Source organism: Anser brachyrhynchus (assembly GCF_964034855.1).
Source record: "Anser brachyrhynchus genome assembly, chromosome: 1".
In the NCBI taxonomy this organism is placed as follows: Eukaryota; Metazoa; Chordata; class Aves; order Anseriformes; family Anatidae; genus Anser; species Anser brachyrhynchus.
The window spans coordinates 157,540,688-157,564,561 of NC_137694.1; the positions used below are offsets into that span (position 1 = coordinate 157,540,688).

A 23,874-nucleotide genomic window follows, 5' to 3' on the forward strand; every position below is an offset into this window, starting at 1 on the left:
TCTTGAAGACAGGAAAGGAAAAGGAGTGGGCGGGAAAGGATTTAAAGCCTGAGAAGACATAAGCATCGCCCATCAGGAAGGTCTTGGTGCTCTTGGCACTGTCACCTCTTCTTGCTTCCAAGCTCTAAGTCTTGAAATGGATTGAAAGTGCATTTACAGCTAATAATGCAGAGCTTTTCTAGTCTGTGTATCATACTTAGTAATCCTAAGGCTGTATATGATTGTAGTGGAAAGAAAAGTCTAGTGTTGCATCCGAAGTAATTATTATAAAAAGCTATATACAGAAAAAAATTCAATTGCATTAGCCCTACAGAAAGTGACTTAAGGCATTTTACTCAAAAAAATATTGGGCTCTGTGAAATCTATCTCACAAATGTATCAAAACAATTGTATATATTTTTCTGATCCTGTCCATGGTACATTACTTCTCTGAAGTTATAAAGCCATAAAGAATCTTTTCCTTAAAAGTTCAAACTCTGCCTTGCTACACTGCTATACACACACACACTGTTATATGCTGCTAAATAGTGTATCATTATAAGTAGTATTTGGAAATGAGAGAACTTGGGATTTTTCTTTGACTTTCGTTTTGATTGGAACTCTCCTAAAGCTGAAGCTGTATCATTTAGTTTCAGGTATGATCTATATACAGAATCTGTAGTCTTATTTATTTATTTATTTATTTATTTATTTATTTATTTATTTATTTATTTTGGTGTCAGATTAGGCTGAAATGTTAAAATTGGATCTGTAGAAAAGCAGGTTTAATGTTTAATGAGACTTTCTCAACTCAGCCCTATTTCTGTGTAAAACCAATTTTATTCTAAACTTGACTTGCCTTCAAACATCCCCTCCATCAACTCACATTTACCTATTTTAAATACTAAACTAGAAACACAGCATCAAAACTGGAGCTAACAATTTGCATGCTTTCAAGCAATGTTCATACATCTGGAGTCGTAAAAGTTTAACAGGCAACTATAAATGTCAATTGAAACCCAAATCAAGACATCTGACCTGTTTCAATTACACGCTTTCTTTGAATTTACTAAATGTAACAAAATTGCTAGTGGAAATTAAACGATATTGCTTACCAACAAAGCAAAGTAACCAGGGAGGAGTCTGTATATAGATGTCCATCATTTTATGTAGTTTGAGATCTCTGAACATCTGAATGCAAACTATTCATTTGTAAATGTGCTTTCAGATTAGGTAAAAGTTGGAAAGAAGCTTCAGAATATTTTGGAGATGCAAGTGCTCCCTTCCCCACCTCCCACCATGTACATACACATATTCAGAAATGATCTGCAAAATATTCAATATTCTTGCAGTCTCAAGCTCAACCAATAGCATAAAGCTGAAATCTGAACTCCTCCAATTTCTCTTTGGGTAGATTTTTAAGAGTGTTCATCACTCCACAGTTCATACAAGCAGACAAAGATAGACCAACTACTTAAATTTTGTCTGTGTTATCTAAAGACTGTAACAGTTCATCTATAATTATGTTACATGCATATAATATAATATACACATAGCCAGTAAGAAAGTAAATCAAATGAAATTGTAAATGTTAAATAAAATGAAAGGAAAAAAATAAATCCATCACCAAACCTCAAAACAATCAGTTACAAAATGGATATGAAATGTTTCCTGACAGCGTTACCTGTTCAGTTAATCTTGCTACAGAAAATCTACAAATTCCTTGCCATTGGCTTTGCTGGCTCATCAGCACAGCAGACAGTAATGAAATACAAAGTACATGCTATAGTTACAGGGAAGAAAAAAAATTTTGCCACAACTGAATAAGTCAAAATGTAATCTATAAATTGTAATGCTGCATTAGATTGAAAAAAAGATTTATCTCAGGTGGTGAAGAACATGCTCCTGATAGTATATGTTTGGAATGGAAAATAAAAGGTAAAGGTAGGTTCTGCTAAAGCCTGGAAAACAAACAAACAAACAAACAAACAAATCATAAAGAGAAGTGGACCAGATCTCTTTGTTGCTACATCTGTTGTCTGAAAATAAAAGAAAAAAGAAAAAAAAACAAAAAAAAGCTTGAAGTGTTACCAAAGGCATAGCGCTCTGGGGAAGGGAGATAGAAAATCCAGTGAGCTAAAATGACTGAAAAGAGTTCAGCCTGGAGAAGAAAACAGTCATGGGGACCCTGGTGACTCAAAGACAGACAAGGATGTGTGGTACGCAGGAGGAGGGAGAGCCACAGAAAGCTTAGAAATGTTTATCATCAGAAAACACTCGTTTGCTAAAAAGGATTTTTTTTTTTTTTTCTCGAGTGCACTAGCTTTGATGAAACATTAATTTTGAAAGATTTTTCAGGTCCAGGATACTTTGAGGGCAGAGAGGGGAGAAATACCACAGCTCACCTATAACCTGGTGTTTGGACTATTTAGTGGAATTTGGGAGACCCCTGCTAAACCTTGGTTCAATGACTGGAGTTTGGGTTTTCTCCTAAGTTCACACGAGGGACCTCTTTAGTCTTGAGAAGAAAACTCACTGGATGTGTAATGGAATCAAGTTATTTTTGTGAGAATGAAAAGGACTTGTGTTACTAAATAATTTATACTTTCATAGAAAAAGTTAGGAAAGACATAGAAGTCTGTTTTCGGTAGTAAATTCTTCCTCACACACTGGAAGATAATTAGGCAATGCACCTGGAAATGAAGATGAGAGAGAGAAAGAGATACCTTGCAGAAGAGTAGAGAAACATCACTGACTTGTTACATTGTGTCTTTGCTATGTACACAAGTGGATGGTTTTAACTGGATTACACAGAAAATTCACAGACAGTAGGTAAAGGTAAGAGCTGGACACCAGTGGGGAGCCCTGGACATTCCTTGTGTGACTTAACAACAGCTAAGCTCTTACAGTGATGTATCTGCCCGGCGTCACTGTGAAGTCGTTGCTCCTCTCACTCACTCCTCAGTTGTCCCTCTAAACATTTTGGAAGAATGCAGTCCCTGCTGGCAGGGAGAAATGGCCCTCCCAGGAGGGTCCTTGCCTCAGGTGATCTGAGTGGGAGCTCAACAGAGCCCTGGGCAGGGTTAGAAGCAGCTCCAGGAGGGAGAGCAGCATAACTGCCTAAATGACTAGCCTCTCACTTTGAAGAAGGTACATTTCTTCCCATCTTGCCTGCCACTAGGAACTAAAAGCCTTATACATTTTTTTTTTCATAAAATTGTACTTTTTTTTTTTTTCTTTTCTTTTTCAGAGGAAGTACATTTATCTTCCCTGGAAATTTGGCATTAAAAGGTCTTCAGAGGTACTGACAGAAGGTACTCCACTATATCTAAGATAAATGGTTGACATTCCGTACTTTTTTTTTATTTCTAATGATGAATAGATACTTTTATTTTCCTCATCCTTTGCAAGAAAAAGGACAACTTCTTTTGGTAATGCATCTGTTCTTAATTTGATAAACAAACTACACCACTGGATGATTAAAGTGATTAAAGCATGAAAACTCACAGATATCCTGGTGCCAGAATAAAGGAGGATAAATAAGCAGAAAAAAATAATTCCAGTGTGCCATGAGACAGAAGCCTTTCAACCATGTTGTGCTGTTAAGTATCAATGCTACATAATCAAAAATATCAATATTTTTTTCAAAAAAGATTCATAATTACACATGTTAATACGATAATCACAGACCATGTGAGTAGCTGGAATGGAAACATTGCCCTATTTGGTGCATCACCTGCTCCAATTTTCTTGAAAGTATGCATTGCTGTTCTAATGCATTTTGACAACATATTCTCAACCCTACAGCTAAGTCTTAGCCTTTCAATTTCCCTTTGAAATTAGGGCTTTTGCGATGCTATGTTTTACTGGTGTTAATTCTATTCATTCTCATCTAGCAGGTTTGAAAATTTGTGGGTTAATATAGTAAATACTAGCTTTGTGGTTTGAGAAATGTGAATTTGTTCTTAATATCTGAAGTCTGTCCAGACGTTTGTTTCCATAACGAAACTGTAGAAACATGATTTTTCCATCAGAATCATTCTACAATTTCCTGTATTCAGTTTTAATGGATTATCTTTGGGAGTGAATTAAAAACAAATAACACAACTCGCATTAGTGCTGTAACTTATTTCTTTTTATGTTGAAGTAATAAAAAAGTCTCATTGAATAAGTATAGTTACGTTTGATAATGATTCAGGGTCAGTTAGCAAAATGAAGGCAACTGCTACCTGCTGAGACCATGTACATGGAGCCTACCTCCCAAGAACAGCTCTTGCTCATAGCCATTTTGCACGGAAGCAACTCAAACAGGTTCACACAGCTGTGGGAATGTGCAGCTGTAATGATCCTTGCTAAAATCACACAGAACTGGGCTGATTTGTATGACTGAGAATCCGATTTTGTGAGCTTTCTGTGGACAGAGGTCTGTGATGCTTTTAGGGAACTGGGATAGATCAGCCCTTAACAGAACCCTGGGGCACAGGTTCTTCTGTTCTTACTCTTTAGTGGGAATTTTCTATCCTCTCTTTTCAATTATTTCTGATTGTCTTTTCTGAAATGCCTAAGATGTAGCCAGACCTCAGGTAGTTTGCTCTGCAGTTACAGGAGTGTGCACAAATTCATCAGTAGAAAAAACCTGCAGTACACTAAACACTAAAAATTTGGGCCAATGCAAAATCAATTTAATTAATAATGAAGTGGAAAACCTTGCAGGGCTCTTTAGCACTGGCTATGTGATTCATTGCATCTGATTTTTAAAGAACCTCCTCTTTAAAGAACATATAAAGGCAAGAACCGGGTTGCACAGCATAAAGGGTTTATACAGTAAAAGGATTTTTCCTTAGAAATGGTGTCCTTTTTTCTTGAACAGGTAATTGTCTTCTTTATTATTCCTTTACCAGCTGTTAGCAGAAGAGAAATATTTGAATTGTGGCACATGAAAAAATTACCTTAAAAGAAGAGTTATTGGATGTAAAGGAGGTGCAAATAGAAGTGCTGGAAATTATGTAGATTCTCGCATTTATGAACATGACTGTTCTTCCTTTTCTTTCCTTCCTCCCCAATTTCATTTGCTCTGTAGATTTAATAGCTCTCTTAATCTCAGAGAAATACAACTTGTAAAGAGAATATTCAACCTTCTGGGACTATTAAAGAAATGTATGCCTAATACTTCATGCAAAGGGATCTCCATCTCCTGACAAGATACTGCCACGCATAGTAGAAAAATAAACAAAAGAATAATATGAAAGACATAAATTTCTGACAGAACTCCCACGAGACAATCACATTTCAGCAGAGACCAGTTGGGTTTATTTACCATCAGTTTGTAAGATTCAGCCCAAGCAGAGAGGGGCCCCTCCTGCAACCTCCTTGCTAGGACATTTACCCCCCTCCGAGAACAGCCATCAGCAAGCCCCTAGTTCCTAGCAATCCCTCTTACTCCTTGCCCATGATCCATGGAGGTCTACAAATAGCTGAGGGCACAGTGGACACCCAGTTCACACACCAGACCATCAAACCCACAGTCATCAGACCAGCTAACCCCAGGCCAAGCCTAACACAAAGACCCTTGGAGTCCACCAGTGTGAAGCAGCTACGGTGGAGGACCTGCCTCAGGGGCTGGATTTCATTACCTGTCAATAAACTTCCAGGCCCAGAATAAGCTGATGGAAATAGTATCAGTTGCCATGGAATAAATACACAATGGGGTAATAAAAATGAAACTCAGCTTGTTCTAAAACAAGGTTGCTGAGGAGGAATAGCGCAAAAAGGATGTGTATATCGGTAGAAAGAGATGGACCGGGGAGAGTTTTATTTTACAGGACTCTCCTTGTAGGAGGATGTATATACAAGTTCGCAAAAAACAAAACAAAACAAACAAACAAAAAACAACACAAAGAACCAAAACTCAAAGAGAAGATCCTCTGCTCAGTACCTGCTGCACCATGGTCAACAAAAAAGCCTGTGAGAAATGGCTTAAACACTGCTTAACTTTCTGAAGGTATTAAGTGCTGAATCATGAGGTCCTCTCTAGAGTGAGCCAACGGAGTTGCAGGAAACACTGCTAAGGCTGGTGTAGGACATGCATGGTCTGAACATCTAGCCAGTGACTCCTGCACACTAGGTTGGACCAAGAAGAATAGATCATTATACTGCAAAGTAAACAAATGAAAAAAAATATACTTTTTTTAGACATACTGTATAGATAGTTTGTAAATACTTTTTGGTAAAAGTGCTTAAGTATCCTTTATCCTAATGTGCTGTGTGTTTTCTACTTTAATTTCATGCCTAAATCGATAGCTAATTATAATTTGACAAGAAAAAGAGATTGCAATGGATATGATCTACCTGCTCTGTTGTTAAATTGTTATGTGGTTGGATGACTTTGCAATGTTTTCATAATTTGTCTATACCATTTCCAGAGTCACCATAAGAATCAGGAAATGAGTTTCTGGTGAATCATTTCAGCACCACACAGAATTGTCACAGAAGCCCTTTGTCTGTGGCTGATGGAGGAGGGAAGTCTTTGATGTCTACTTGTTGACACTCATTTGTCCAGGATTTAAATAGCTTCCATCTCAGGTCTTACAACCAGATGCAAATCACGGAAACTCTATCCAGGACCACAGCCATCCAAGCAATGATTATTAAAGCAATGTATCCTTGAAGAATCTGCAAGTAAAATTGCCTTCACAAATGACATCCGTGTCCTTCTCTAGGCCTATCACACAAACTCCCATGCTCACACAAATACACAAGGTTGAGAGAGGTTTTCTCCCCCACCCTGCAAACCTGTTAAGAAATGGACAACTGGATATGTAAAAAATTCTCTTCTTTGATTTTCATGCTGACCAGTCATTAAAGGGTTGCTTTTCAGAGTAGCACAAAAAGAGAAGAGCTGGTTGACCAAACATTTTTTTTCTTTAGAAAGAAGTGTCAACCCTGAGCTTGTAATTAAGAAGTTAAAATCTGTGATTTATATATATATTTATATATATAAAAATAGATGATCATACTAAGACTAAAAAAGTGAAAGAAATCTCCATGTCAGTACTATATACTTGTTTGTTCTGAAAGTTGTAGAAGAAATCCTTGTGATACTGAAATTAACTGATATGAAAGATGTAGTTAGATGTGAAACACACTATTGATCCAGTCGCTGTTGTTAGTCCATTAGAGAATTGCCATCTTGGTAGGATAATAAACATAGTAGCAGAAAGTCCTAATCGATGTCAGAACAGTGACAAAAGGAAAGAGATTTTATCACAAGAGATTATTTTCTGTCCAAACCCTTGAGGGGAGATTTATCAGGAAAGTTGTTTAGCATTACCACCACGGCTGATGGTGAGCTATGTGGAAATCTGTGCCAATTGTATAACATGGATAAATACTAAAAGAAGCTAGGCAAAATCGTGCTACTACTCTTTTTTTTTCTTTCTTTTTTTTTCATTTTTTTTTTTCTGGGTGTTAAGATTTAAATCCTAAGAAATTGTAACATGATATTCTGAAGCTAGTGGAGTTACTGTCATACTAAAAGATAAACTTATTTTTCAACTTTCTATACCTTCATACCAATCTGATGTGGTTGGCAGATGGAGTGCAAGACATTCACCGTTGAGACAAACTTTTGTGTCGGAAAAAAATCCAGACTGCCTCCCTATAGCAATGATCATTCTGATGACGTGAATCATCCCACAGAAGTTCCTAAAAGAAACCTGGCTGTCAGTGAAGAACAGTTGCATTTTTTTTTTCTTTCTTGTCTTTTGTTTTGTTTTGTTGTGTTGATTTTCAGTTGAAATGCAGCAGACTTGAGTTAGGCCCAATTCAGAAAGAAACTGTTTTCTTGGTTTCCCTCCCACACCTTTTTTTTTTTTTTTCTCATCAGGGAAAAAAAAATCGCTGTAAGATCCTTTTACTTCTGCAGCATAAAAGGAAGTGAAGCTCAAAAAGTCTTCTGTAATAAAGATCTGAGAAAGAATTCTCTCAAGATTGGACATTGTCTTCAGAGATATCTGCAAAAAACAGGAAGCAGTTCAGTCTGGCACCTGGTACTCTTTGGGAAAACAAAAAGGGAAGCAGGTTGCAGTACTGCTCTCTTCTCATAGAAAACTGCAAGTGTTTGTGGCATGGTCCATCGTCCAAGAGTGTAAGAAAAGAAGGAAGTTGGCTGTTTCTGTAGCTAAAACACAGTTTCTCCGACCAGATCCAGGATTATCTCCATTGTCTCTGCAGTACGAGGCTGATGAAGACGATAAGCAACATCTGCAGTGACCGGCCAGGCTGCGTGGCTGAAGCCTCCACCTCCCTCCTGTCGGAGTCAACAGGCGGTGCTTCGGTTGTGATGAAATCGAACTCAGTGGGACAGATGTCGTCTGTACAGCCGCTTCCGCTGCCGGAGCCACTGGTCTCATCACCTGGTGCATAATGAGAGAAACAGGGTGAGGGCCCTGGGTTAAAGCTGTTGTCCCTTTCTTTGTTCCTGTCCCACCCGGTGCCCTGGTGGGGATGAACATCATGGGAAAGCATTTGGGGTAGTAACTTTCATTCAATAAAGCATCCGAATGAAAGCTGCTGTTATTTAATTAGGTGTTGAAATGCCCTTCTGAAAAAGGAGTGGACTCCCCTAATGGAAATTAATGGAAATACAGCATAATGGAAAACCCTCAGTGTTTTGATGCACTTGATATGATGACAAACAAGGGAAGCAAAAGAAACAAATATGTAATTGGGATTTTGTGGAACAGAGTAAGACTTTTTTTTATGTTGTCAGAAGCAGAGAGCACAAACACAAAGGAAAACCATTTAAATGGGAATGATTTATTAATGTATTTCAAAAATATGGTTATTTAATGACAGCTAATGGTTTCTTACTTGTATCCTGGAAGTTGACATCATTTCCATTATACGCATTCTTCAGTTTGTTAGTCATGACACGTAAAGCCATGATTTGTTGTCGAATGAAGGTGTCTGGCCTTGTGATGTCCACATCTACTTCTGGATTGTTGATTTGGTTGGTCAAGCCATCATTCATAATTTCAGGCAAGTATCTATATGGTAGGGTGAATGATTAGTTTGAATGCAGTACATTGCAGAAACAGACTGAACAGTAAATGCTCTACAAAGCAATTTGACACCAATAATGATTACGCAGTTCTTTAGCAGCTCCACTGAAACCATGTTAAAAATATGTTTTTAATTTTACAGACTCTAAAGGCTCTTTTAAGTATCCTGGCTGTGTGGAAAGAAGAAAGGATTTAAGCTCTCCAACCTCATAACTATTCACATACTCCCCAGCACGTGCACCGACTGTAATCTATGGAAGAGATTCACCATCCAGCAGTAAGTCACTGCACATCCTGCACTGATATGAACAGTTGTGCACTAAGTTAAACATCCAGCCGTGCATTCTTCTGTTTTTATTTCTTGGTGCTTAAAAATTATGAACTCCTTTGTTATATATAGTGTATTTGTTTTGAGATAGTTCAGAAGCCAATCTTGAGGCCTTATACCCTCCTTGATTAAAGGAAGTACTTAATTCATTTTCTTCTCCAGTCCTTCCTCACATTCTTTTTTTTTGACCACAGTGAACTCCAGCACATCTGACATCCAGACTTATAAATGGTGGTGGTAATTCACCAGACTCCAGTATTCTCTTTCATTCAGTCCTTATTCCTTACAAATGGGCTATGGGTGCATCTTCCACATACTTCGTGCATAACATATTTAAGGTATGGCATTTCCTATCCATCCACATATCTGAAATTTTTATTCAGGCTTCTAGCTTATCTTTTCTTGATTACTGCAGCATTCCCTTCTATGACCTTGGCAAATGCAGTCTTATGCGGCTCACAGGGATCAAGAGTGTTTTTGCAGATCTCTCTCCTAGAAAATCAGCCTATTCCTCCAATCATTCTACAGTAAAAATCTCCATCATCTTTTGTTAAGTATGCACACTTTGTCCCTTGCTGCTCTCTGTACTCATAGGTACTCCTTATAGGCATCTGCAAAGCTACCTTATTTCTGACTTTGAATTGCTGTAAAAAATTATCTGTGCCTTTTACAGCTGCTGGGCTGATAAAAGGCTGACATTATTCTCTGTGCTGGCATTGTATCCTGAGAAAATACTGTATCACTGCTTCCCTGTTCTCTCTTATCTTTTTTAATCTACTTTCTTTGTCTCATATTTAGGTTGCAAGGGATTTGGGGCAGATCTACCCTTTGCTCATGTTCATTATCAGGTTATGATGCATTTTGTAATTAGCCTACAAAACAGGCTATCCTACTGATGTCTGTAGAACTCCTCATGTGCGTGCATAGAACAGTCTAGTCTACTAATGGCAAACTTTCATGATGTCTGGTACCAAATGTAGTTTTAAAAGTATTTTACTTCTCTCTTACTGGTGCCAATCTAATTCGCTATCTGTATTCAAATTTGACTCTGGTGCCAGTGTTCTGTTTGTACGGGTCTGGAAAATAAATATATTCCTTAAAAAAAATTTGAAAGTATGGAAGAAGAAAGGACTTTCTACTGAAGTCATGGTTAAGCAAAAATCAGTTTTGTATTGCTTCTGGAGATTCACAGAATGATGACTGCTTTGCTGAGACAGGAAAGGGTTTAGTCTCATCATAATAGGTGCTTGCTTCACAAGATGAGACTCATTTGTCATCAGTGGCCTCTGAAAGCCTACATGAGAATAATCCCAGGGGAGTGTGAACACAGAAGAACGAAACATGACTGCCAAAAACACCCAGCCTCAAACTGCATTTCTTGATGTTTCACTGGTACCATAACAAGAAATAACAGTGCTATAGGGATCCCATCCAGACTCTTGTGGTACAGTCTAAACTACATTGAGAATACAGAGCTACCTCCCCTAGCACAAATGACTGCAGACTGCAATGTTATGAATCAAATCACCAAAGATAGAAATTGGAAATAATTTTGCAGAGCTGCCTGGAGGCAGCAGGATGGAGACCTTGGCACGCAGGAAAGCTCTGAGCTGCAAAGGAACAGCACCTCCATCTGTCACACGTCTCTACAAATGAAATGGCTGCTGTAGACAAATTACTCAGCCTTGAAGTAAATCAGTGACTTCAAGGTGCAGTTGATTAAAAAAAGTAAGAATATAAGCATTGCCCTACCGGCTTGGAGAAGATGTTGATCTTGCCCAGTATCTTGTCCATAACAAAGGCCATAGCTATTAGCAGCTAAAAGTGATCTTAAATCTCTGAGCATTTGTGTGGATTGCTTTCCTTTTTTATGAAGAGTTAGCTGCTCTTTATAGCAAACCATCCATGAGAAGCTATGGCTAGCTGTGAACTGCAGTTCACAGGCTTTCTTTGACTGATTTATGTTTGATTTCCTCTTGTCTTATTGTCAATAATAAAAGAAGAATGTAGTGACTTCTTAAGTAAGCTTTTTATATGGAGAGAATATGAGCTAGTTTGGAGACTTAATGTGGTTAGAGAGTGCTCTGGTGTTTGCTTTTTATTGAGGTTCACATTCTGTGATCAGTGCGGGTCAGATGTCCTTCTGAAGATCATCTAACTTTAAATGTGCCAGTTCTTTCAGTTATAGAAAGTGATTTCAGTCTGTCACCCCCTGCCAGTATCTGCATCAGGATCTGATGATCCCCAAAACATTCCTGGCATGGAGGAACTACAATCGCTTTCAAAGGATAAACTGCAACAAATGATATACAAAGGAGACATTTTAAAACTTATTTGAAAATATGGATGGTTTTATATGAAGTGCTGGGGATGCAGAACCAACAGCTGCATTACAGTAGGTCTGTAAGAGAAAACGTTTCTAAAAAGGGAAAATATAAGATGTGACGGAAAGCGTTGTTTCAACATAAACTGGGCTTGACTATTCCACATCTAATTATCAAATAAGGCATGCAAATCTAGACTTTACTGCCTAAATCTGTTTTTAGGTAAGATGAGTGTTAACATTTCTACAGGGAGCATCACACAGATCAATTCATCAAGCTTTAAGCAAATTCATCAAACTTCAGGCATTTAAAAATCATATCAGCATGGCTCAGAGAAGTTTTCACATTAAGAACATGAAACTGTGATCCAGCATGAATAATGCAGACATCTAATTTTGGCACAGATGTCCCTAGATTTCTGGTATGGTATGTGGTGGGGAAAGATGGGAGCCAACAAGTACAGCTAGCCCCCAAGATGTGCTCTCCAGGTTGGTTCACCTCTCATGAGAATGGTGTGGTGCACCTTAACCTAGATGGGCAAGTTAGCCATACTGAATGTGGATCGCAAGAAATCCATCACCATCTAATCACCTAAAAGTTAGGTGGATACTTAAAATCGCAGGCAAATGAACCTCTCGGCATTTACGACAAAAAAAAAAATAAGGGTTAGGCTAAGAACTCATCTTTAGGTTTCCGTAGGTATCAAAACTTATGTCTACATACACGTGTGTGAATATGAGCAGAGTACCACTCTCGCCAGATCTGGTCATCGTGATGTCATAAAAAATAGAATCATAGAATCACAGAATCACAGAATCATTAAGGTTGGAAAAGACCTCCAAGATTATCTGGTCCAACCATCCCCCTACCACCAATGTCACCCACTAAACCATGTCCCTAAGCACCAGGTCCAACCGTTCCTTGAACACATTCAGGGACAGAGATGCCACCACTTCCCTGGGCAACCTGTTCCAATGCCTGACTAACAATCTAGCCAACATTAGCCAGAGGCATATTCATCAGTGGTGTAGGGAGACGTGTTGGGGTCCTACATGTCTTTGACTAGTTCATTAGATTTCATCTGCTGGGGTTTAGTTGCACAAACATAGACATCTGGTACAATTTCAGTTGCTCTTGGTTATTCCTCCTCTTCTCTGGTTACCAGCCCTGAAAGGTGAGGTTTTCCCATAGGTCCTGCATCATATCTATAGGCTTGATGGGGAGGTCTTGGATGTCTGGAGCATCTAACATGATATTAGGTGCCTTTCTTTAAGTAAGTGTGTTGTGTGTTGAGTGCTGAGTGCCACTTTATCTAAAAGGTGTCCCTTTCGGTGTCCTACTATCACCCCAGTAAGGTTTGAATATCTCATAGGTCCAGTGTCTTATTTGCCAGCTTCATGAAGATATCTTCATGACAGCATCTCACATAGCAGTAGCTAAGAGTGTTTAGGCAGTTGCAACACTGACTGGATATTGGGTCTCTGTTCAGGCACCTTAACATGGGTGATTTTTTAAAATGCTCTAGCAGGTCTTGCCCCATCTCTAGCAGGTAGTCTCCCGTGTCATATCTGTCTACTCTAGCTTGGGCAACACATTTGACTCCTTATTGTCTGTAAGCTCACTCATAGGCATCTGTATTTAAATGTGTGAATTTACATGTCTGAATGTGAAGCTGAATTCTGCCTTCATTACTGAACTAGTTTACCTACTTCCTCAGGGGCAAAAAAAAAATCAGAAAAGCTTATATTGAATGCAAATATCTTTGAATTGGTTTTCCTTCTTTAAAGGACTGGTACAGATATGGAAACATGCAGCCCATGGTGTTTCTTGAGTGGCAGCCTCTGAGAAGCATCCCAGCACATGTTCTGACAGAAGCATTTTGATGTGTGCGAGGTAGGGTTAAGTCGCACTGAATTGGAAGTCTTGCCTTGGGACCACTTTTTGACAGAAGATTTGTTGCAGGCTGGGCAAAGTTGTTGCACACAGCTGCTTTTGCTGCAGTTCTGTAAGTGGAGACACCCCTGTGAATTTAAAGTTTTGTTGCTGCTTCTGCGCTCACTAATGATCTTTATGTGTGCCTGGCCATTACAAGAGCTGTATGCCCATTATAAATGAAAAAAAAGCCACAAACCAAAATCATGCCAACCTGAATTTGTGTCTTTTCTTTGCATTCTCCTAGCAAAAGAACAAATAAAAAACCCCCAAACCCAGCATTCTTAGTCCTCTGACTATAGAGAAGCTGAACAATGCTGTTTGTTTTCTGCTGTTTGCTCCTTGTTCAGCTATGTCAGGAGTTTAGTGTAATTTACATTGTTTTCTAAAATATTAATGCTTTGTGTTCCTCTTAGCCTTTCTGCAGTTCTTGCTTGTCTCAGCAGAGACAACAAAAATGTTTTTTGGCACACCATAGCCAAGCACCACAAAGCCTATTTAAAACCACTCTCTCTCCCTCTCCCCCCTCCTTTAATATCAATTTAATGTTCTAGGGTGTTTGCTTCCTTTTTATGTCTAAAAATGGCTGATAAATCTTTCTGACCATTTACATAAAAGCTGTAGCTATCAAAAAACAAAACAAAACAACAAACTAAAACCCCAAAACAAGACCAAAACCACAACACACACACACACACAAAAAAAAAAAAAAAAAAAAAAGAGGAACATTCTGTTTTTTAAAAGACATCTGCCTTTAAGGGCAATGTTCTCCATATTTTGCCACCATGGCAGCTGTTTGCAGTAGAACTGGAGCATCCCACGCCGGCAGTACTGGAGTTTTTCCAGGTGCCCAGAACTGTAGGCAATACAGCACAAAATCCAGCACAAGCTTACTCAGGCTGAGATGAGGGTAGGCAGTCACAGCTGGTCCAGAACGATAAGTGCAGTGGAAAACTAGCTAGTTTGGCTAACTAGATCACCTCATCTGAATCTGTTTGCTCAGGAGGTAACCCTCAAAGGATGTTTTCAGTATTTTAATAATTTCTTAACCACATTGGAGCAAAGCTTGAGGAGCCAGAAGGAGGGAATTGTTCATCTGCCATTTTTTTTTTTTTTAAAGAAACCACAAAAATAAACTAGAGCCAGCAGTTAAGAATAGGCAGTTTTTGCACTTACCAGGAAGTGGTTTATTCACACTTCCACTGGTGGCACTAAATGGTTATCTTTGCCTACCTGGGTAAAGCACATTCTGCTCATTCTCTTTGCAAGCCTTGCTGGCCCGCAAAGAGTCACTTGCTCAGGGCAGGCACTGCTCTGGTCAGTGCTTCTTCCCAGCTGAGATTCACCAGGATCTCTGCAAGGGGAGTAGGTGCTCACCCACATGTAGCATGAGGAGAAAAATTCATGCTGGCTGAGACTTGGTCCTTGCTCATTTTGCTGAAATACCATTTAGTTTTGTATTTAACACTGAAAATTGCAGTATTTTTTTTTTTTTAAGAGCTCTCTTTAGCTTTTTTAGCTTTTATCTATGTGTTCTTGACATAAGTACCATCTCTCACATAGGTTGGTTAAACCCAGTTGGCTGAGGGTGGTTGGAGCAATTTGATGCCCTTCTCCCAGCCATCAGAGTGGTTGCAGATTTGGGTAGTGTTCTCACTGCAGTAACAATCACTTGGTTTATTCAAGGAATAATATCTGGGATTCAGTGTAGATCCTCCTAAAGCTTGAGTTCCTAAATTCCTGGGAAATTCCCTTAATTTCTGGAAAACATGTATTAGTGAAGATGTTATCAGCTGTTGTTAAGGATTTATTTGCAGGTAGGAGAGGAGCTACATTTCTAAAGTTTGGTCTTAATGATGGTTTTAGGTTCTAAATGTGTTAAAAAAATCTGTCTCTGCATCTGGCAGAAGACAACCATTATTTAAACGTAAAATTATGTTCATTTTTTTTTAATGAATACGGATATGATGGGAATCTCTGCTTGGCATCTCTCTGAAAGGCACTTTGTCTGAAGTATCTTTTTTTTTTTTTTTAAATTGATTTTCCAAAAAAGAGATTCATCCACCTAATGAATGTTTTCCCATTTGCACAGCACCTGGTTTCTACCTGATGTGACCTGATTAAAACCTCTCTTCACAGAGGATCAGCAACATGCCAAGTGCACCCTTCCAGAACGCCATAATGGATCACTCTGTTACTCCATGATTATTTGTGAATTGGAAAACTTCATTTAGCCCCTGCTGGTGTCACTGCAAATTAATCATGGCAACAGTGCGATATCTGGGGACTGCAATAACCACAAGTGACCTTGGTGTAATGTCTCTCTCAGGAGGAAGCCTAGCTTTCATTCTGTGTGATCTCAGGTTTGTAACTTTTTTTTTTTTCCTGCAAAAGCAGCATTGGAGGGCGATGTGTAAAATGAAATATGAAGCATAACCTGTATCTGGCAATTCAGTTTCTAATTCTTTATACAGTCACAAGTTCTGACCAAAACCCAGCAACAATCTCCTTTCCCAGCAGTAACCAACAACATGTTGTCTTTTCATTTGTAGTACTAATATCTAGGGAAAACAGGAAGTGATTAAATTTCTTCTTGCCTTGCCTTGCCTTGCCTTGCCTTGCCTTGCCTTGCCTTCCCTTCCTTTTATTTTCTTATGAGCTGCTATCATATTCTCTGGAACTCAAAATGCAACTCTTTTTGTAGCACAAGGTTGCTTGTAACAGACTACATAATGAACAAAAGTAGATATATGCAGAGTGGCCAGATATTGCTACCCTTGTTCTTTCAAACTAGTGTTTGCTATCAGATGGTAGTCAATATGGTTATGGAAACATTTATGATTTTTCTTTACGCCGCAGTAAATATCTTTGTTCACGAGTCAGGAGGTGATTTTCCATATCAAGCTAATTACATTTTCAATATTATTTCATATACAGGCCATGACATCTTATGGTATCTCTCTGATTCATTACTATTCTTTCCACCTGAAGCATTTATTGAATTCTGTTATTAAGATTATGATTATGCATTTCCTTTGTGAATGCATGCAAAATAGAAAACAAATAGAGGAGCTGTGGTTAGTTCTGCTGAGACTGTGCTTTCAGGTGATGCTGTGAAGCTATGGTTCTGCATCCAGTGGAATGCCTGTGTTAAATTAATCAAGGAGATTATCAGCAGAGGATAGATTTTCTTAACCACTCCGGAACATTAATCTAATGAAAACAACCAGGTTTCCCACATGGTAAATTCTGCAAAAGGAGGATGAAAAGCTTAAAATGAACCTACAAAACCCTCCCCAAAGTTGGAGCTCTTGCTAGTTCCTTTAGCGCACAAGAGAGATGAAAAGTATTTGCTAGATGTGGTACAAACTCTATCACTGGCTGTGGGAAGCAGGAGGGACATTAGCAGGTTGGTTTGACTGCTCTTTTGTAGAAAGAGCAGCATATATCTCTTATTAATGTGTGCGTCCTGATGTGACACTTGGTACCCAGCTGTGAGGCCTGGAAACTCTGTTTAACCACTGCAGCATGCCAGCCTGGAGTCATAGCTTACAAAGCACACCTATGAGAACAGATATTATAGAGGAAGGTAAAAACACATCTTTATTTCTCTCTTCACGCTGTTCCTTTGTGATGAATGCTGTAACAGCCAGACGCTCCTCTCAGGTGTCTTTGTCAGAGTCCCCAGGGGCTTTCCCTGGATCTGGGACGAAGGAATGGAGCAGCGGCCTGTAAGAGTGCTCCTGCTTTTGGACAGATTTTTTCATGTGCATCTCAAGGTGGGTTGAATGGACTAGCGGCAGCCCATACAGCTCTCTGCTCTGGTCTGTGAAATGAATTATTCTGAGCATTATGCAGTAAGGCATAGTGAAAGGGATGTATTCACTGCAAGACCTCTCCCTGTAGTGTGTTTCTCATAAAACTGGCGAGGTAGTGGCATGGGTGCCACCCGTCTTTGTATCTGTCCATCCACCCACCTACCCAGCCATCCATGCAAAATGATACTTAACAGGTTTGTGAGTTTTTGTTATGTTCTGTTATTTGCACTGAGTTTTTATATTTTATGTGTTTGTCTAGCTTTTATTTTTTCTTACTGGGTTGTTTTTATTTTTTTAAAATTTTTATTTATTTTTATTTAATTTAAATTATAGCTTCATTTGTATCATCGGGTAAAAGGAAGATAAAGAGGAAGAGGTGTTACTACTCTCTAGAAACAGCACTCACTGGACACTCAAACCCTTCAACTCCTCCTGTCTCCTCAAAGTCACAGGCTACAGCTGCAGACCCAAGACCAGACTGTCCCTATTATACTCCTTGAGTCAATCCTTCTCTCCCTTTCTCTGCAGGGTTAATCAGATCCTCTCCTTTGTCTGCTGATGAATCCACATTAGGACACTTGGAGACACTGCTCATCAGCTAGCACCAGCCTGGCCAAAGCCAGAGACATGCAAACCTCGAAATTAAAACTCACAGAAAAGTCATCACATAAAAAAGGCAGATGACCTAGTGTTTTTGATAAAGTAACATAAGGTCAAGCCTTCTGCACAAGATAACTATGAGTATTATATTTATTCTCTGCTGGCCATTTTTTTCTCTTTTTCTTTTCTTTTCCCCCCTTTCTTCTCTCTCTCTCTTTCTTTCTTCCTTCCTTTCCTTTCCTTTCCTTTCTTTCTTTTCTTTCTCTCTCTGACTCTCTCTCTCTCTCTCTCTTTTTTTTTTTTTCCCCCACAGCAAATAGCCCTAAGCTTTGCCAGCCAATTGTAAATAGAGCCAAAATTCCAATTTCTGCTTCATCCTAGTATGGTATCCCAAGAGTGCAATTGCTTCACAAGCTGTCAGTCCCAACACAGGGATACTAAATGGAGCTAAAGAGCTCTTTGAAATCTCAGTATAAATTATCTTTCTGGAGCTGAACCAGTGAACATTTTCTGTGTTCACATGCTGGCACGCTGTGCACATTTACAGTTACTCACACTCTAGCTTTAATGGCACCTTGACAATAGGTAATCTCAGCTGCAAACTACGTGTGAACAATTACTTGTTCTCCCCATTTCTATTTTGCTCTTACAAATAGCTTTGTAAAATTCCCTCCATTTTGTGATTGCTTCAGGCCTGATGGGGATTTGGACCAAGTCCGATGAGAAAGGGTCCACCTCACCTTGCCTTGGTATGGCCGTTCCAGCAGTCCTCCTCATTTAACGAACCGGCTGTCACTCGTTCGTCCTTGCAGATTGTGTAGGGGAATGTTGACCAGAACTTTTTAGAGAGCTTTAGTTTTTCTTTAATGTCTGTTACCTGATTAAGAGACAATGAAAGGGAAAACTGGTTAAAACACATCAGCCATATTAGCTATCATTGTAAATAATATGTTGTTTAATTCCATAATAAATGATGGTGGAGGTTAAAAGGACTGATGGTGCTAAAACCTAAACTCCTCTATTTATGAGCAAGGCACAGTGCCTTTGGGTTCAGAGAATACAAATAATCAAATTCACCTTTTTCCACAGGCAAGACATTAATAAAAAGCATGTTACATCTTGCTCTTTCTATTCTCAATTTGTCTAAGGTTTTCTAAATATATATCTTTCTAAGAATTAATATGCCTCGCTGTCTGCTGAATGTCAATTCAGTTAAATAGTGTTCATCAGATAAAATGTCTTGCCCACCAGCTCGGTCATGCCTTAAATAAATATTATACTTAGAACTATATGTGCAGGTTCTAAAAAAATGATGCAGTGCTGGGCTGATGTTCAACTGATTTAAGACACACAGGCTGAATACATTGTAGTACATTTGGATTTTGCTAACAATGAGAGGTTTATGCATATATAGGCATGCAGAGACTATATCCGTCTTTGCTACTAGATAGAGACAAATATCTGTAGCTGGATACAGACTTCACATTCAAGAAATGCTGGGACAGTATCAGAACAGTTCCTTTATGTTATAAACTCCCTCTTGAACAATAATTTAATTTGGCATGATTCAGGCAGCAAGCAGGAATAAACTGAATTTCCAGCACCAACTTAATACATGCTCTGGCTGAAACGTTATCAGTTCTTGTTTTGCGTTTGGTTTACTAGAGTGGAAAAATCTACAAGAATAGATAGAGAACACAACAAAGGACAGACTACAAAGGATGAATGGTGCCACTGTTGTTCTTATGGAAACAGATGCATTTCACATTAAGTTGTAATAGGATTTAGGGGAGCTTGTTGAATAGCTTTCAAAGGAAATCACTGAGCTTTATTCTTTAAAAAAATGAGAAATAAAAGCCCTCCATTGTTCCATTCTGTTCTGAGATTGGCTTTTAGGTTGTTGAGGTACAATATTGTACTTGGCTATTTATCTCTTTTATCTTTTGTTCTGAAGACATGATAGCTCTCTGAGCAAATGGCCCACACTGCTTTGCAGTGCTTAAACCCTGTAGAGTGTCACTTTATATGCCAGGAGATGGAAACATCCAAGGATGTTATTTCAGAAGCACCACACACATTTTCATCCGTAAGAAATAAGTAGGACAGTATTTGCCTGCGTGAATTGTTGACAGTATTTCTCGCCGTGATAGAAATCTTATAAATCTCCTCCATACCCTCTGCCAAGCCCTCGTTGCTGTGTTTTCATATCACAGACACCAGCAGCATTTGTAAGCCTGTAAAGTCTCAGTAGGAGAGCCCTGACAAGCCAAAAATAAAATTCCAGTTTACAGACTGTGAGCAGGCCTTCATCAGCAGTGGGGATGGTCTCGGGATGCCTGCCCTGCCTGATCTATTTGGTCCATGGGACCAGGGGTTTTGGGCAGCAGGTAGAGAGCAGCCCCTGCTCTTCCCCTTCTGTGCACGCTAAAGATAAAAACCCCAGCGTCACTGGTGGTACAGCTGAACAGCACATGCCACTTGGATAAACTGCCTGGAGTTCACAGAGAGCTGTGTAAACTTCTGCTAGGCTGTGTAGTGGGTTTATGTGGCAAGGTTTTGGTAGCAGAGGGGTCACAGGGGTGGCTTCTGTGAGAAGAATCCAGAAACTGCCCCATGTTAGATAAGGGCCCCAGTGCTGACCAGAGCCGAGCCAACAAGCGATGTTGTTTGCGCCTCTGTGAGAGCATATTTAAGAAAGGGGAAAAAAAATGCTGCTACACACAGCAGCTGGGAGAGCGAGGAGTGAGGAACAGCCCTGCAGCCCCCAAGGTCAGTGCAGCAGGAGGGCAGGAGGTGCTCCAGGCAGGCAGCAGCAGTTCCCCTGCGGCCTGTGGAGAGGCCCCTGGTGGAGCAGGCTGTCCCCCTGCAGCCCATGGGTCCCACACGGAGCAGATCTCCACGCTGCAGCCCGTGGAGGAGCCCCGGTGGAGCAGGTGGATGTGGCCTGGAGGAGGCTGCGGCCCATGGAGAGCCCCCGCAGGAGCAGGCCCCGGGCCGGAGCTGCAGCCCGTGGAGAGGAGCCCACGCAGGAGCAGGGGTCTGGGGGGAGCTGCCGCCCACCCGTGGGGGACCCGTGCTGGAGCAGTTTGCTCCTGGGGGATGGACCCCGTGGTACGGAGCCGTGTGGGAGCAGTGCTTGAAGAGCTGCTGCCTGTGGGCAGCCCCCGCAGGCTCAGTTCGGGAAGGACGGCATCCCGTGGGGGGGACCCCGCGTGGAGCAGGGGCAGGGAGGGACCGAGAAGGAGCGGCTGAGGTGGAGCTCGGCCGCCCACCCGAGTAAAACCACCATAGGCCAGTAAATCAGATAGAGAAATCCTACTGAAACTGCTGGCAGTGTAGGGAAAAGGTCATGTAGGGAGGGTTTGTAGGTCCATCCGTATAATCTTGGGTAATAAGACATGCAAGGCAACAGATTTTCTCATTTATTACCTCTCCTGAATAACCATTTACAAAAGCAAACTGATAGATATTGGTGGTGAGTAATTAGTTTTCAGAGCAGTAACTTCATGGCTATCTGGAAGTTATTTCAAGTTATTCAAACCTTGGATGTTAAGAGCTATATTCAGATTCTTACTGTAACCAAATTAGATCTGGCATTCTAGAACTACAGACTTATATTCTGAACCACACGTGAGTCAACACCCATTGGAAAGTGATTTTCCCCAGCTCCTGTAATTTGGAGTACAAACCTCATATTTTCAGACAATTCAATAAAAGATTAAGAGAGGTTCTTACTGTTCACAGGCTCTCTAGAAATACGCTCTGAAAATTAAAACAAGGACTTCCAATCCCCAATGACTTTCAAAGATATTAAATAATGTTGGCATGCTCGTTATGTATACTGCGTATAGACAACACATTATTAAATTTCCTAACAATAAATATATATATATATATATTTGCATTGTAGAAGTACATCTGCTAAAGAAAATCTTACTTTACCAACAGGTTTTGGTAAAAGACAGCTGAATAAATCTCCCAAGTATTCCTGTGAGGTGTCATTCCCATTTTAGAGCCTGGGGAGAGGGAGACATTTACATGACTCACAAAAGGCAGCAATAGCAAAAATGATTACAGCTTAGAGAGAGGTTACCATTTGCAGATCTCTCTAGATGACACTAGATGTCCAGGAGCGCAATGAGGCAATGACTTTGAAGTATTTCTAATGTAATTTTAAATGCAGAATAGAATTGGGTGCTGCAACAACTGCAATGATAAGTAAAACTTTTGCCTGTGGGTTTCAGTACCTTCAGTTTTGGGATCTCCTCAAGCATAGCCTCAGAAAGTCTCTTATTAGTCCCCAAAGTTACATGTGTCCCACTGTACATTGTTTTGATCACTGCCAGCATATAAAAAACAGGCAATAGATGTACAGTCCCTTGAAAATGAGGTAAAAGCCACTAAGGGTTCAGTTAACATTGCTTGCTTGTGATTTATGAAGTCAGACTACTCCATCCCCTAGTGATCTGTGGCCATGTAAATGATTCCTTGGTATTTCCCGTGCTTTGAATTAAAGATTAACTTTCAAGCTTAGTTAGATTTCTGTGGAAACATTTAAACACAAGAAGTCTGCGATTTTGATATTTTACATATTTCCTTCCCACTTTCTCTGGCAGACATTTACTTGAATTAAGACAGCTGGATCTCCTTGGTCTCAGTTAGTGTGACTGTTCCTGGCTGTCTCCCTGATGCCGCCCTGCCATTATTTTGAATTATTCTTCAGCTACTTTGAAGGTACTAAATTTATTTTGAGTTGCAATACTTTCGTAAGAAAAAAAGATATATCAAGAGCTGTGCAAAGAGTTACATTTTTTTTCTTTTTACCTGGGGATACATAGAAATGGATATTAAAATAGCCAGGCTTTTATCTACAATTGCTATCAGAAGGAAGATGTTACTCTATAGGTAAGAAAAGTTACAAATTTGCATCATTTCCAAAGAGAAATTCATGTCCAGAGTCATGAAAATGGTATAGTTACACGCCCTATAATGAGAAATACAGTTAATTTCTTACTCCTGCCACTGACTTTCTCTGATCAGGGCAGTCATTTAAGCTGTACAATTCCTCAGCAGAACTTAACACCACCGCCTATGAGCTCACTTCCAATCCTGCCAGCACAGGCTCAATTTTAAGCAGGTAAATAAAGCAGACCAACTTTTTTGTCTTCTTTACTCACCTTGGACTCCAGAGGAAGGAGGTGAGCTAAAAAGCAAGCCCATAGCAAGCCCATCATTTTGGCGGTATCAGACCTTAGAATTCCTTGTTTTAGCTCAGGACATCTGGATAAATTGAAAAACTCACCAGGATAATTCAGAAATGCATCTAAAATATCATGCAAAACTAAAAGTGAAATGATGGTTTTTCATAAAGCAGGAAAGATCCAAAAAAGACTGTTGCTTGTGAAGCCAGCAGCTAATTTCCCATAGAATCTGCTTTGGTTTAATTTCTGATGGAGACATACTTCCTCGGCAGGGGGATAACGTGTCCAGAAGCAATGTGGGCCAAAAAGCAAATTTTAAAGGTGATGCCCCCAAATATATATATATTTAAAGTATTTTCTGTTATTTCTTCCTCCTTCCCCCACAGGAAGTCCATCTCAGAGTCCTTCCAGTTTATTATCCCCCCAACATAATCCCTACTCTCACAGATAGTCAGAGGAGTCTTACAAGAAGCAAAAACAGTGTTCAAAGATGCTGGAATGTGTCCAGAACTGACCCTGGTTCAATGCAATAAATGAAATACAAGAGTCTTGCTGATATTAAGTACAAATGGTTATTAGCATTCTTTTTTCCTTCTTACTGACACTTTTACATCATGCTTTTTTGGTTTA

The 23,874-nt window shown here is 39.7% G+C and overlaps 1 protein-coding gene across 2 annotated transcripts in view; it reads right to left on the minus strand.

Moving 5' to 3' along the window:
* Window positions 1-3,615: 3,615 nt before the first annotated feature.
* Window positions 3,616-23,874, minus strand: part of GPC6 (glypican 6) — an 807,879-nt gene continuing 787,620 nt past the window's right edge. For both annotated transcript variants that reach the window (XM_080577232.1, XM_080577233.1), the window contains 3 exons: window positions 18,784-18,920; window positions 8,851-9,026; window positions 3,616-8,393 (listed from right to left, as the gene is read on the minus strand). In XM_080577232.1, the coding sequence (XP_080433358.1) occupies window positions 8,191-8,393; window positions 8,851-9,026; window positions 18,784-18,920 (516 nt within the window). In that variant the 3' untranslated portion in view covers window positions 3,616-8,190. The remainder of the gene's footprint in view (window positions 8,394-8,850; window positions 9,027-18,783; window positions 18,921-23,874) is intronic.